The sequence below is a fragment of the Sceloporus occidentalis genome, unplaced genomic scaffold, assembly GCF_023333645.1.
Source record: "Sceloporus occidentalis isolate IW3139 unplaced genomic scaffold, rSceOcc1.0.p SCAF_4, whole genome shotgun sequence".
In the NCBI taxonomy this organism is placed as follows: domain Eukaryota; kingdom Metazoa; phylum Chordata; class Lepidosauria; order Squamata; family Phrynosomatidae; genus Sceloporus; species Sceloporus occidentalis.
The window spans coordinates 98,005,355-98,020,762 of record NW_028316984.1 but is presented as its reverse complement, the minus strand read 5'-3'; the positions used below and the strand labels follow the sequence as shown (position 1 = coordinate 98,020,762).

General features: G+C 39.5%; 1 protein-coding gene across 1 annotated transcript in view; it reads left to right on the top strand.

Moving 5' to 3' along the window:
- LOC149314392 (tumor necrosis factor receptor superfamily member 10A-like) overlaps positions 1-14,514 on the top strand; it is a 30,747-nt gene extending 16,233 nt beyond the window's left edge. The window contains exons 3-10 of the mRNA XM_089521017.1: positions 1,097-1,228; positions 1,884-1,992; positions 4,664-4,737; positions 6,814-6,927; positions 8,342-8,364; positions 9,525-9,701; positions 10,650-10,701; positions 13,412-14,514. Coding sequence (XP_089377143.1) covers positions 1,097-1,228; positions 1,884-1,992; positions 4,664-4,737; positions 6,814-6,927; positions 8,342-8,364; positions 9,525-9,701; positions 10,650-10,701; positions 13,412-13,710 — 980 coding nt within the window. The 3' untranslated portion in view covers positions 13,711-14,514. The remainder of the gene's footprint in view (positions 1-1,096; positions 1,229-1,883; positions 1,993-4,663; positions 4,738-6,813; positions 6,928-8,341; positions 8,365-9,524; positions 9,702-10,649; positions 10,702-13,411) is intronic.
- Positions 14,515-15,408: the final 894 nt, after the last annotated feature.

The window sequence follows — 15,408 nt, the reverse complement described above, 5'->3', positions numbered from 1 at the left end:
AAAAAAGTAAACTTTCCAAGCTCTGGATCTACATATCTGTTTATAAGTCTCAGACACTTTAACTGGCCTCACTGCTGTTGAATATGACATTTGGCGATGACAGCTATAGTGGTAAGAGAGAAAGCTGAAAGATATTTGGTGTTGCCAGGGAGCAATTTAAGATTAAAAGGCTAGCAGAATCCAGTGTGGCTGCTAACAAACATGCTTGTGACTCCTATCCAGTCAACTCAGTCAGGCATTTACATGATTTAGAGACAGCAGTGCCCTTGATACCTTGTGATGCCCTTTGGTAACGTTATCAAGTTCCACATGGTTGCTGCTCAGTGATGATATTTCTTCCACAAGTAAGCACATTATTAGAGCTATATAGTTTGTTACAGAATCATTACCTTACTTATAGTTCTAACTTCATACATTCCTTGGCCATGACTATTTATGTACCTTAGATCTAAATTTGGTGTCTTTCCCCTTGCTTCCTTAATCATCACGACTGATACAGATCTAAATTCAGTAATGGTGTTAGTGCAGTCTGCTAACACATGGGGAAATTACTTGCCCCAGCAACTCTCTTTGTCATTCACAAACTGGCTTCAGGGGGCTTTACAGTCTTCTAGAGCAGGGTTGGGAGAACATAGGGTCTGAAGTGGGATTTGCTCCTTCCGTCTTCCACTTTTTATCAGTTGAAACATCCTTTGGGAAATGGGTCATAAGATACTCTGAACCTCTTTGCACATAACTGTAAACCCTGCCAAATTTGTAGGGGGATTTAATTTTTCCCCCCAGAGTTCCATCATAGCCACATCTTAAATCACTTATACAGAGACAAAATAATAATTTAGATTGTAAGGCTGTGGGCAGAGTTCTGTTTAAATTCTTGTACAGTATTTGTTGACCAAGTGCTTTCTAAATTAATGAGAAAATTGGGATGACTAGCATGTGCTGGGCGACTTAGCTATGGCCTCCCAGCTGTGTAGGATTTCAGTACCAGATTGTTCAACAGTTACTAGCCTGTTCCTTGTATGCTTATTCAGAAGTAAGTCCAGCTGGGTCTTTGTGGAATTAATTTTGTAGTAAATGTGCATCTCTCATTTATTAGGTACCTACGTGGGTGAACCCTGCACTATTCCACATACTTTGGGGCGCTGTATATCTTGCACAGAAGGAGTAGACTACACTAAACATCCAAATGGCCTTAATCGATGCTTACCTTGTGACAAATGCAAACCTGGTATAGTATGAATTTGTGACTTGTTCTTAAGGGGTCTGTTTTCTGGTTTTTAAAAGCTCCACCATGTTCTCTTGATGCATTCTGTTACCTTGTGTTTTTCTAACATTAATCCAGAGCTGGGGAATCTATTTTCCCCTGCCCAAGGCTGCATTCCCTTAAGCATAGTCTGTTGTGGGGCATGCTGGCAAAGGGTGGGGCCAAAGTCACAAAATATTAGGGTTTTCTTTCTCATAATTCCTTCTCCTCTTTCCTCCTCCTCCTTGTCCAGTGAGCAGCTAGGTTGCTCTTGCCAGAAGCCTGAACTGATCACAGGTTGCACATCCCTGTTTAAACTGTTCAGAACTGGAATCATTTTCATAGCTTAATGCTTTGCTACCCCAATATTTACTGCTAGAGCCGATTCACAATACTCTTTTAACACGCTTTGTATCTATTGTAGAGTTCATGGAACTAGTGTTTTGACCAGAACTTTTGAGCTATAGCAGCCAGAATCTTCCATCCAGCTGGGATTCTGGGAGTTGTAGCCCAAAAGTAGGTTTTCTGTCCTCTGGTTTTGATCATGTATTCTTGCATACACTAATGTTTTCCTTTAAAAGGGAAAGAACTGGCAATTAAGATACTTTAGGACACCTTCTTTATTTATTTATTTTTTTAGGATTTATGACAGTGAGATCCTGCACTGCTAAGAATAATACGGAATGCCAGTGTCTTGAGGGATATTACTGCCCTCTTGGTTGTGAAGAATGTATCAAGTGCAAGAAAGAGTATGTACATTAAGGGGTTTTATGTTGTTGGCTTTATATATGTACATTAAGGAGTGTAATACTGTTGGCTTTTTTCATTTGAAGTAGTATTTAGGGGTTGGTTAATCCCATGTAGACTCTAATGATTTTCATAATAAAAATTATTAGGAAAAAAGTTTTAAAAACCTATTTATTTTAAACAATATTTTATTCTAGAACTTGTATTTCCTAAGCTTTGATGCACTAACGGTGGTGAATTGATAAACCGTGGTTTAATCACTGAAAATTTTTTTGACAGGAATCCAGTTGGTGACATATATGTAATATGAAGTTCATTGTGCAAGAAGGTATCCTGTACCTCCTTATGCAATTCTTTCTTTTCTTTCCCGCACACAAGCCTGCTTCAAAGATCAGGTGCATGGCTTCTTGGCCAGTGGAAGGGCATGGAGCGAGGCAACATCTGGACAGAGTCAGGAAAGAAGAGCAGTCATCACTGTTCTGTCCAAATGTCTAGTGTACTTGCTAGAAAGTTAGGAGAGTGACAGCTGCACATGACATGAGGGTACAGTCTGCTGCTAGGAAGCTGCCTTATATACGGGGCAAAAGTTTCATCCTAGAAGGGCTGTGCAAGTAGAGTGTATGGTCTGTAGCATGATGTAGGATCTTGTCCATAAATTTACAAATAAACCACATACTTACACTATGATCTTTACAATGTTTGCCACTTTCTGCTTGACATCAGCTGAAATTGCGACACTTACTTGTGCCTGAATGGTCTAATCCTAAACTTAACTCACACTGCAATTAGTGAAAAGTTCAAAACATTTGCTCATAGTTGCCTATGTATCATTGCATGTGAATTTTTTAGTTATAAAAAATAATCTAGAAAATCCCAGAAACAAGGGCTGGCAGAAAAGGGGGCAGAGCAGGGTTGTTTTTTTAAAATATTTATTTACTTGTGGCAATTGAATATTTGTAGCTTAGGAACTGAGTAAGTTGAAGAGCTCCAGGTAGAGGAGGTTAAACAGATGGACATAGTGGAAGACCATTCCAGTATTATACAGGATGAGATATCATGGAGCACAAAGAGAGAGCTGGATTTTAATGCCTTGCCAATCCTTGGTCCTCAGTATCAAGCTCATTATAATAATAAACAAATGAGGGAATGGGGAATGCATGAACCTGGGTTTCTCCATGTCTTATTATAGTAGCAGGAAACCATGCTTTCCTTCTGCACCAGAACATAGCCAATATATTTAATGAAGAAGAAGTGATTCAGTTTTTAAAATGGCCTAAACCCAACTATCAGTCCCAACTAGAGTTGACCAAAGAGCGTATAAAGATTTGTGGTCAGTATTTACATACACTGTTTATTCAATAGGTTCACTCTGCTTAGGATAAACAAGTGGATTTAAGCCTAGAAATACAGGTTTAATAGCCTATACTGATACTCACTTTGAACCAGGCTATTTTTATGACAAATGTAAAAACAGCCAATTTTTCAATGTGTAAATAGAACGAATTAAACAAATTTGTCCCTTTTGCAAAGGTGGGGCATAGCCCTGTCAATTTCCAGTGGACAAGGCCAATGATGAATCATCCAAAACATAAGAACTTTTCATTAAGGCCAATTTCATTAATTCTGCTGGATGCATTTATGTACATCTTCATGTGTAATTCCTGTATTGTTTAGGAACACATTGTCACTATATTTGAAATAAAATTTTAGAAATACTATACAGTTCGCCCTCGTTATACGCCGATTTGAGCATACACTCAAATCCGCGGAGAGCCGTGTGGGGTGCAAGGGGTGGCGCATCCCATTTGAATGAATGGGGGGGGTGCATTGGCGCGTGTGCGCCGCTGCACCACCGCTGCATGCACGAGTCCCATTCAAGTGAATGGGGCTCGAGTATACATGTTTTTTGGCTTATGTGGGGGGGGGGTCCGGAACAGATCCCCTGTGTAAGCCAAGGGTGCACCATATTACAGATCTTCACATTCTCCCCTATTAATTGAAACTGTTTTCAAAACTAAATCTGAAGTTTTGTTTGGTGACTGTAAAATGTTACAGCAGATGCTTAAGCTTTCAAGTGTTGATATGTTAGGTACTATTATATGTTGTTTTGTGCTTTAAATTTTTTGGATATCACATCCTGATGATGACGTACTTAACCCATCTAGAAAACAAGTATGCAAAGAGATCTTGTAGCACCTTTGAGACTGAGGACCTTATCGCACTGCCCCTGGAGATGTGATCGGTATGTGACGGAAGGGAGTAGGATGGGAACAGAATAGGGGCATTTTATTGTATGCCGGAACACCGCCACTGCCAGAAGTTCCCATTCCGTTCCCGATCCATGCCAGAGGAGGCAATTTTCAGGAATGCTTCTTATCAATTCCTTAAAATCACCCTCTCTGGGACGGATGTGGAATGGAATGGGCACTTCCAGCAGTGGCGGCTTTCCAGCATGCAATAAAACAGGTGATAACCCAGTTCCGTTCCCATCTTGCCCCTTTTCGTTCTGTACTGGGGCCATTCTCAGAGCCGCATGCAATAAGCTCCTCACTGAAAGACTTGAGCCTACTTCATCAGACAATCTTTGAATTCTACCACCATCTGGAAAATATTCACCATAAAAACCTAAGAGAAAAATATAATTACCTTCTTTTTTTGTAAATGAATATATAGATGTCCTGAAGGGCAGGTGGAGAGGCAGAGCTGCAGTCCTACCACAGATATGGAGTGCATGCCAGCTGTCACAGGTACAGTATGAACAGTATCATTTTGAAATCTAACAAGACCCCCATGTGGAAGTGCGAGCTGTTAGAAAATAACATTGAGCCTCTCAGGTAGAGAAGGCCCCTGACTGGAGATATCATTGACTCCCTCCCTTTTGAAACCAGGGGTTGCTTTTCAGATGGTGTTGAACCACAACACCCATAGCTCTAATCAGCATAGCTAGTGGTGGGAGATAATGAGGTTGCAGTTCTATTGCCTTTGTTGTTCTTGTTGTTGCATGCCTTCACGTTGTTTCTGATTTATGGTGACCCTAAGGCGAACTGTCACAGGGTTTTCTAGGCAGGTTTCTTCAGAGGGGGTTTGCCATTGCAATCCTCTGATGCTGAGATAGTGTCAATTTTCTAAGGTTACCCAGTGGGTTTCATGGATGAGGGGGATTCGAGCCCTGTTCTCCAGTTATAATCCAGTGCTCAAACCACTACACCACGCTGGAGAACCACTTCTCTAGAGAAGCACAAATTGATCATCCTATCTCAGTTATTCTTGTAAACAGGAGAGTATTGAAGAAGGTTTCTTCCTTATTTCTTCCTTTTTTGTCTGAATGTCACCCGAAATATGATGGCATATTGTTTTTGCCTGTGCATACATATTAGGGTTGTCTGGTCAAGAACATCCTATTCATTGAGATTTCAGGATCAAAACATGAGATCCAGGTCCAGGTCCTTGTGATAAACATGGGACAGGCAAGGAATGGTATTCAGGCAGCTGGCTGTTGAAACGAGCATGAGGGCAATCTTGGGAAACAGACCCAAAATTTGGATAAAATCCAGCTAACCAAGTCCAGGGTGATCAGGTGTCATAACTGCAAAGGAAGACAAGGCACCACAAAATATAGAACATTCAAGAAAAATGTGGATGATTCCAAAATAAAAGGTAAAAAAACCCCAATATACAGTATATATAAATTCAAGCTTCTTAATCATGCTGAAAATGAAGGACATTTTAGAATAGAGTAGAAGGTTGAAGTGTAGGTGATGTCTTAGAAAAGGAGGACATCTGGTCATTCTGACCAAGTCATATGGTTACCTGGCAGCTTAGGGAGTAGTTTTCACTAGCTGAGCAGGTGCCAAAACGCAGCCAGTAGCTACAACAGTTACAACCTTCCCAGTAGGTTTCATTCCATATGGCCTTACCAATGGCACAAGTGACACATGGAGAAGATTTTCAAAGATCTATGCTCTTGCAGCTGGATCTTGTAGACAGTTCACTACCAGCTCAGTAAACTTTTCCCCAGACTCTCCACTACTGGTGCAAGTGCTTGCAGAACAAGGCTGACATTTTGCAACATTGCCACTTGACTTTCCTTCTTTGCTCTTTAAGGCCCAAGAGGCTCAAGTACATCACACTTCCCTCTACATCTTCCCCTCCTCTTGCTCCTGGTTTTCTAGCATGCTAGTGCTTCGTAAGTGTAACATGGATAGAAACACCTGAGCGAGAGAGCTCTTGTGCCAGCTGAAGATGGGTGTCTAGGCTTTTAGGCAACCTAGCAATCACACTTCTTCCTTCTCCAGTGCCACATGTCCTGATAATAATCTCTCTGGTTGGAGACCTGGAAAAGCACAACAATCTCCTGCCATCCTAACTTGCATACACATCCTGCTCTGGCCTGAAGCAAAAGTCCAGGCTAGAAAATACACAAAGGTGACAAGGGCCTATTTCGTTGTTGCTTTCTGCATTCCCAGAAAGTACAGCGCGCCCGCGTCATACACGGGTGCGCTTTACGTGGCTTTTAGCATACGTTGAAGGGGTGGCACGTCCCATAAGGAATAATGGGGTGCGTGCCTGTGGCAAGCTTGTGCTGCCGCACCGCTGCATACACAAGCCCCATTCATTTAAATGGGGCTGGAGCAAAGGGGGAATTCCCTTAACGTGAGGGAGTCTGGAATGGATCCCCCGCATAAAAGAAGGGCAGATTATAGTTCCTTTCCCCACTTTTTAAAATAAATATCAAAAAACAACCTATGTATTTCACCTGTACTTCAAGACATGGTCTTGTGGTCTGGACCTATTAAAGTGATTTTTCCCCCCTGTGCCTTTAGGAAATTCTATACTCCAACATTTGGGAATCATCTTTGGTGTGTCTGCACTTGTTTGCTTATTATTGTTCCTGTGCTTCTGGATATATAAAAAGAGAAAACCTAAAAGAGAAAAAGGTAATTTTTTAAAAAAATACAAATGAACCTTGTTGATGCACCTAGATATTCAGTATTAAATGTGTTAAAAGTGAAGGTGAACTGGGAGATACAACTGAGGAGGGCTATAGCTCAGTTCCAAAGTGCATGTTGTCACATGGAAGCACCCTGGCATCTCCAGCTGAAAGAATCAGGCTATGTGCGACACATCCACCAGTGGCTGCCACTTCAAGTAAACTGGGTTGGGCTCACTAAGGACCCAAGTGTGTCCCCTGGATCCTCTCTTCACTGGAAGGATAGTTTTGTTTGGGAAAAAAAGCAAATAAGTCATCTAACAAAGAGCAAATAATGCCACCTCAGTGGTTGCTGCCTGGTTGTGCAGTTCCCTTCTGCAGGAGGCTTAACTGGCCTCCACTCTCCTTTCCTGGCAGGTAAAGACCATTTTGTTTAAAGATGTATTTCATACTTAATTGGTTGTGCAGAAAAGTCTTTTTATTGGGGTGGGGGTGCTTTATCTTTTATTGTTACTTTTAAAATGCTTTTGAAAATCAATGAAGTTTTAATATTATCACTTGTTTAATTACGTTCTAATTACTTTATCATCACATTTTTACCTTTGTCATGTTACAAACTTCTTGTCAGCCACTTTAGGTGACATGTCAAGAAAAAGGCAGGATATAAAATTAATAAATAAGCCTTGAAGTTGTGCAGTTTGACATGGAAAAATGTTTTGGTCCATCTTCCCATCAATTTCAGGCCTGAAATTGCCTTTCTTTTTGATTCCCCATTTCCAGAAGGAGGCTGTTTCGGATCGGATATAGATGTGGCCTTCCCACCCAAAGGTGGGTGTTATTTGCCATTTTTCAACCACCCACCTTCTGAAAATGGGGGGCTGTTTGTCATTCTTTCTGGCATGGAAGAATTGCAGTTCACCAAGGTCAAAGTGATAATCAAAAAGGCCCACAGGCCTTCAGAAGCAGGGAGTATTAAGCTAGGCTAACAAATTGTCTGACAATAGGCAGCACCAAATGGTCTGTAATACAGAGTAATAGCTTCCTGACAAAGTAGCCCACTCGTCTGTTGCTGGACCCCTGCAGTTATTTTCATATGTAATAGAAACTATATATTAAAATAAGGTTGCAATCCTATGCCTGTTTATTTGAAAATGAATGCAGTCCAATCAGTGGTTGGAATCCTGACATAAGTCATTCTGCAGCATAGGTAGTGAGTGGACTTTCAAGGAAAGAATCTAGTGTTATACATAAATTACAATAAGAGAGAGTTTAAAAGCTTAAAAGGAAGAAAGTGTTAATCAAAACTATGAGAATAAAAAAATTCAGACATATGTTTTGTCCATTTCAAATTTGTAGTTAAGCTCTAATTATGCTCTGACACACTAATGGGTTTGCATTTGTGTTTTTCTTTTTCCTCTCAGAAAAAGAAGGCAAGGATTTTTTGGTAAGTAATCTGTAAACAACATGTTTTTCAACCAGAAATATAAGGAATTTCACAAGAGGATTTTGGTTATCTTGTTCATGAGCATTCAGTGGCTGAGGTGGGATCTGAGGCCAGGTCTGCCTCCCTATCTGCTCCCCTACCACCATAGTCTAATAAGCAGAATGCTTCTTCACATAATAATAATAATAATAATAATAATAATAATAATAATTATTATTATTATTATTATTTATATTTCCCGCCTCTCCCTACGGAACGAGGAGGGATCACATCAATAAAATAATAAAATACAACATTAATGTCTGGGATATCCTACCACAAGATGTGGTGGTGGTTGCTGATTTAGATGAGATGTTTTGAAATACACAACAGACCAATTTGCGAAGGTTGCCACTGAAGATACCTACTGCAAGGAATAGGTTATGTAGCTTTAATATTTTATAATATCTAGAATTACATTCTCAGAACAGTTTTCAAAAAGATACAACAATCAATTATATAACGGCTGAATAGAAGTTACACATATGCCCTTCTGTACTTTTGCAGGTAGGGGACAAAAGAAAAGAGCACTATCATACTTAAGCATTTTAAAGTTAGCTCTCTGTGTTATTGTTTTTACAAAATTATGTGTAGAAGGGTCCTCATGTGTCGTATCCCATATAAAATAACTCACATACGCTTCTGTGTACATTAGCATGTTAGGGATCTGTAATTCAGGTAAGCATCAGTGATTTGGTTTATATATTGAACAAATGAGTGGAACCTGTACATATAAACCCAAACTCCCAGAAACACCAAATAAGTGATGCCCATCTGTCCAAATCAAGAGATGTTTGTGCAAGCAGTACTGACAGATAATTTGATCATTTGAGTAATATCCTGAGGAACCAGGAAAGCAGCAAAATGTCCACTTGGCAAACAAGTGAAATGGAGCACTAGTCCAACTTATGTAATGTAATACAGATAATGTTTCCTTGTGTCATATGATGTGGACATGTTCAATGTTTACCTCTTTCTGGTAAGATGTATTAAAACATATTGCCTGTGATTACCATTATATGAGAAATGGTGTAAATGATGGCAGGTGGCACACTGTGCTGGAACATTCCTATTATCCAAAGAATCATCTAATGTCAAAAGGATTATTTCTTTATTTGTAGATTCCTGGTGGTAGTGATATTCTGAACTCTAAGCCTGAAGTATCTGTTGCTGTACTAAGAGATGAGGTGCCTGAGAACGATGAAAGAAGACTTTTGGGGGTGGGCAGCACAGATGAAGAATCCCTTTCTGGGAATATTCCATCAGCCCCATCACCCATTCTAAGTGTGCAGTCAAATGTAAGAAACGGTATAAGAACTGTTGAGCTGGAAAATGAATCTGTCTGTCTCTGTCTCTCTCTCTCTCACACACACACACACTTTCACATGTTCATTTTACATCAAAATATTAATTTTGTAAAATCAATGTATAACAAAACTCTTTTAAGGGCAAACATTTGTTGTGGTTAAGGTATAGGTTTCTTTCCCACCTGCTGTGCTGTGGTGCTTTTTCAAACAAGCAGCTAGTAGTGGAAAATCTGAAAGGGCTGTGTGATTGGAAAAGCTTTATGCTCTCACAGAAATATGTCCTGTTTCTCTTAATCCCTAACATTGCTCTCAGTGGTGTGCTGGTCACCTGGGGAAGTGATGTGGAGCATTTATATATGCAGGAATTTATTGTGCTTCCATAGTAATGATGCCATGGCTCATGAATACCATTAAACGAATAATAATGTCAAGAAGCTTAAATTCCAAAAGTTTTTAAAAATGCAAAATAGAACAAACACGCTGACTTGTTCTGTAAAACAAAATGCTCAGTTGTAGCATTTTGAAAGAATCAGGGTCTGAATCCTCAGTCAGCTATGGAAACCCACTGGGTGACCCTGGGCAGGTTATACTCTCTCAGCCTCAAAGGAAGGCAAAGGCAAACCCTTTGTGAACAAAACTTGCTAAGAAAACCCAGTGATGTCTGCCATTCCTGCTCTTAGGGTTGCCATAAGTCAGAAACTACTTAAAAGTGCACAACAACAAAACTGAATCTGTTTTTGCAACACACAGTGAAAAATTTCCCTAAAATTTGTTAGCATTGTATATGTTCTTTTAAAAGTTACCCTACAAAATTAAAATGCATCTCCTAAAGAATTGTTCTATGTCATAAAATGTATCTGTGCTGATTTGTGTTGGTCAAATGCTTTGTCTCTTAAAATTATTACAGGTATAAAAAATTATGATATTTTTTAAATTTAGGAACCAGAACCTAAAAAACCTGTGGTGAGAATAATAGATTCTTCTTCCAAAGGTGAGTGGTTTGTGCAACTTTTGTAGGTCTATCAACCAGCAAGCAGTATTGAACAAACAAAATGTTCTTGGTTTTTACATGTGGGGTAAAATAAATGTAGATCAATACTTATTTGTCCTAATTTGCATACCCATTGGGTTTTTTTTTAAAAAAAACTTAGAGGTTATTACATTTTATATATAAGTGTGGTCACTGCACACTGGCAGCATTTGAAGGAACATGCCTCAGGTTAATAAGCAGAGATAAACAAACCCTGTGCCCCAAACCACATTCTTTACTCTCCCCTTCATGTGAGAAAACAAACCAGAAAGACCGCTGTGTACTATAGTTTGTTGTTATGTTTAAACCATGAAACAACAGTTGAGAGCTTGCAAACAAGATTTAACCAGCTTAAATTTGTGGCTTCATGGGTTGTTCAGAAGCTCTAGACCACATTTTCTACTTGAGATGTAATGGAATAATTGTAGTTTGTTTGCTGTGCAAACAGAGAATGGCTCCACATTATTGGAGGTGACCCACATGAAGCTTGTTCATATCTTGGCTTATTAAGGTGAAGTGTCTTCATCCAAATGTTGATTATACAACTGTGTTTGGCTATTGTTTTTAAAAAAGAAAGAGCTGATCCTAGGTCCAGACTGGCCCTCTGGTACAGTGGCCTTTCCTTCAAAATAAGTGGCAGCATTGATATGCTTTCTGAATGTCATTGTACTTTTAAAAATGCCCCTGTTTAGCTTTCTGGCTCAGAATTAAACAAGGAGGCTAGGACAACTTCAGCATTGCAAGACAATGTTGAACAGTTTCTGTCTGGGGTAAAGGAGGGGGACAGGTAGCATGATCATCTTAAGAGTAAAAATGCAAAACAGAAACTTTCATATATTCATCCATAGTAGTATTTTGCTTGTGCCTTATCTTTGGGGCCATTCACACTATGTTATAAACCGCTTTAAAAGGGGGTTGTTCACAGTTGCATTGGGTTTCTCCAACCCGAATGCGGGGGGGAACCCAGTTCTTTTTGAAACGGGGTTCTTTTTGAAGCACATGTGCATGTCTTTCCAAAAGAACCGGGATTTTTTTACCAGCTACAAATGGGAACTTGCTGTTGATTCAGTTTGGAGCACAGAAAGGGAGGGGTTAATGTGCAGGGGGCAGATCATGCCCATCCTTTTCCTCTTACCCTGCCAGCCAAAGCCAAAGTCACAGAGATGATTTTCGGAACATCTCATTATGTGGTGTCCTTTTTAAAAAAAAATTGACAGCATATACACATCTGTGCTACTGCATGGCTGCAGTAAACAGTACGTACCTTTAAATACTGGCATCATTGGTATAACAAAGATGTGCAAAAAAAGGTCCACACAAAAAAAGTGGAGGTGGGGGTTAGGGTGTCTGAAGAACCAATGGTCACCATCATCTGAGGCTGACAGGGGAGGATCCCCCAAGGAGAAGCTGTCACCGGGGGGGGGGGTTCTTGGCAAGGGGTCCTCAGAGGGGCTTGCCATCACCATCCTCCACGGCTATCACGGGGGGGGGGGGGATTCGCCCAAACATTGTGACATAGATGTGCATCATTTGATTGACAGTTTTAAAAAAGCCTGAGAATGGTCAAAATGGCAGCTCCATTGTAAATCGATACAAATGGTAATGTGAACTTCAACAGGATTAAATTGCTATGGAGATATAGGATTGGGATAAATGTAGTGGGAACTTTGATTCGGTATTGCATCATCGAATCTCCCCGGATCTACTCGACACAAAAATGCTAGCATGAATGCAGTCTTTGTCTGCTCTATTATAATTTCTTGTAAAATTACAATAAAAAAATTAAAAAGAAATAGAAACTTTTCTAGCAGGTTATATAAGTGATACTTTAACTGGATACCACATTTTAAGATTCACAGTTGATTAGGCTGTGAATGTAAATTACCCAGTCTCTTAACTCCTTGGTGTAAATATTAATTACATGGATTTTAAAAGACTAATTAAATACTGTGCTCTAGTTTGAAACTAGAGCTCCCATGAGTGAAACTTCACTCATGTGATTTCACTGGGGGAGGCAAGGAAAAAGTGCTTTCCTTCTCACAATTCCCCCACATTCCCTTAGGGGGAAAACCAAACCACTCCCTAGGACACAGTATGGGGAAAGATGCTGAGAGACAGAGTGGGAACTTGGGAATGCTTTATCTGAAGTTACATGCTTTTTAATCTTGTATTGCTTCTGCCTGTGTTACACTTTGGTTTTTATGGTTTTATGCTGACAATTGTGATTCTAATTGTTCTAAATTGTTGCGAATGACATTCATGCATTAGAAGGCTGAGGTACAAATTCTCATACAAATTTAAAATTACATTTAAAATATGAGGTAGAGTAACAATCTAGTTAATAATGACCTAGAAAGAAAAATAGAGCTTTTCAATGGCTGTTTTGACTTGAATAGCATGTATAGTGAAACCCTATTGGGTGTTGGCCCAAAATCTATGAATGCTCAAGTCCCATTATATGCAATGATATAGTAAGAAGATGTACTTTATTATACAAGGCAAAATCAAGGCTTGCTTTTTAGAATTTTGTTTTTCAATATTTTCAAGCCATGGGAGGTTGAATGCATGTATGCAGAATCTGTGGATACAGAGGGCCAACTATACACCAGCATACTGAAATTCTCTAAAATTAACTTTTTAAAATTTGCAATGAATTTTTCTTATATTGTAGAGCTAAATCACATCTATTTTGAGATGAGGAACAAGGTGCCTTGCCGTGACTGGAATGAACTTATGAGGAAGAGTGGTTTGTCGGACAATGACATTGACAAAATAAAGCTTGACAATCAACAAAGTATAGATGAAGCATGTTATCAAATGTTAAACACTTTACAAAATCGATCTGGAATTTGTGGTGCCTTATGTAATTTATTAGATGGACTGTGGGACCTGAAGCTTAAGAATATTTATGAAAATGTAACAAATGAATTAATAACCCATGATATTATAATACTGGAAACCAAAGACTAATGTCTTATTTGTTAAAAATTTATAACGACAGAATCTGTAAAAATGCATGTTACTTTTTGCTGAGGATGAGCAAAGTACAGCTGTTAAAGATATGGGGACCAGCTCAATTTGTCTGGAGACTGGAATGATGCATATTTGTATATGTATATTTTGTAACATCTGAGCTTGACAGTGAATGTACTCGGAACTTCTGTCAATTACTTACACTTGAATCTGCTCCCCAGGTAAGCCTGGGCAGTATTTAGTATCTCAATTTGTTTGTCACCCTTATTGAGAGAAGGATGAAAAGTGAATGTATACAGTCCAAGGTCATGAAACTTTACATACTATCTTGAGACCAAATAAAGTTGTTAAGACTCAAAAGGATCATCAGGAATGACTGTAATTTAAAATATATTGTAGCTTGACATTGCTATGTTCTCCTGGAAAAAAATGTCCTTGATAAAATGTACTGTTATGACCAAATTTCAGTGTAATGCGGTAGGCTATTACATGAACTGCAAGGTGTTTTTTATTAACATTCAGCAGGCTGAAAGTAGCCATAATAGTTTACTTGGAAACAGAAGCCCAAGTCATCTTTCTGCTACTACAATCTCTTATGTGGAGGTGTCCAGAACCTTATTGCTAGGAAGGTTCGGTCTCTGCATTGACTACTCTGGTTGCAGAAGGTTATGGATTGGGGCATTCGTTGTTAAATTCTGAATTTTTCAAATGAAATCCTGGAATCGTGTTGTCTGGATTTTTTTTATAACTTCTTTTTATAATTCATAAATATTTTTAAATAAAAAATACATTTCATGTTAACGTTTCTTAGTCATGTCAATACATGGGAGAACATACAAGGGGATGTATAAATAAATAACCTAAAGGTACCAGATCCCATCTCATCCCAGAAGCTAAGCAGGGTCAGCCCTGGTTAATACTTGGATGGGAGACAGTGCTGCAGGCTATATTTCAGAGAAAGAACTGGCAAAAACATATCTGAGTATTCCTTGTCTAAGAAAACTGTATGTAATTCATGGGGACACTATACGTTGACAGGTAACAGGCATATGTGTGCACACAGAGAGAAAAAAGTCAATTTGACAGGGAGGGAAAAATAAATTGCTATTTAGTAAGTCTACATGTACAGAAACTTACCATCCGTTGTCTTAGCCATCCTTAACTACATCTCTTCAACGTGAGTCACAACTTTCTCAGTATTTCTAATGGGATGGGGGCTGATAATCAGAGGGACTTACCTTAAGACTATCCAGTGGGGTCATGAGTCAGGCAAGTTTAAATCACAGGTTTGCAACAAATTCTCATAGGGGTTGTCCACCCAGGATGAAAGGATCAGGTTCCCCCTGGCTTCATGTCATCTTGTTCAGCCAGAACCCCAGGGGCAGGATCAGGTCCGATCCTGCCAGACCACATGCAGATTTTGTGGATCTGGCCCAATCTTGGATCTAAAGGCCTTAACACAGGTCAAACTGACCCGCCATTTGCTGTGGACTTTCCAAAAAACTCAGCAGCAAATCCTGGCTAAACAGATGGCTCTGCACATCCCTTATCTCCGTTCATCATTGCTGAACAAGAGTAGACTCTCATCACTGCGTCTGCTGCAGAAAGGGGGTGCCTGGCTATGTGATTGTAGCCAGGCACCCCATTTTCTACATCAGACCCAATGGCGGTGGTCTGTTCACATGCAGCAATGAC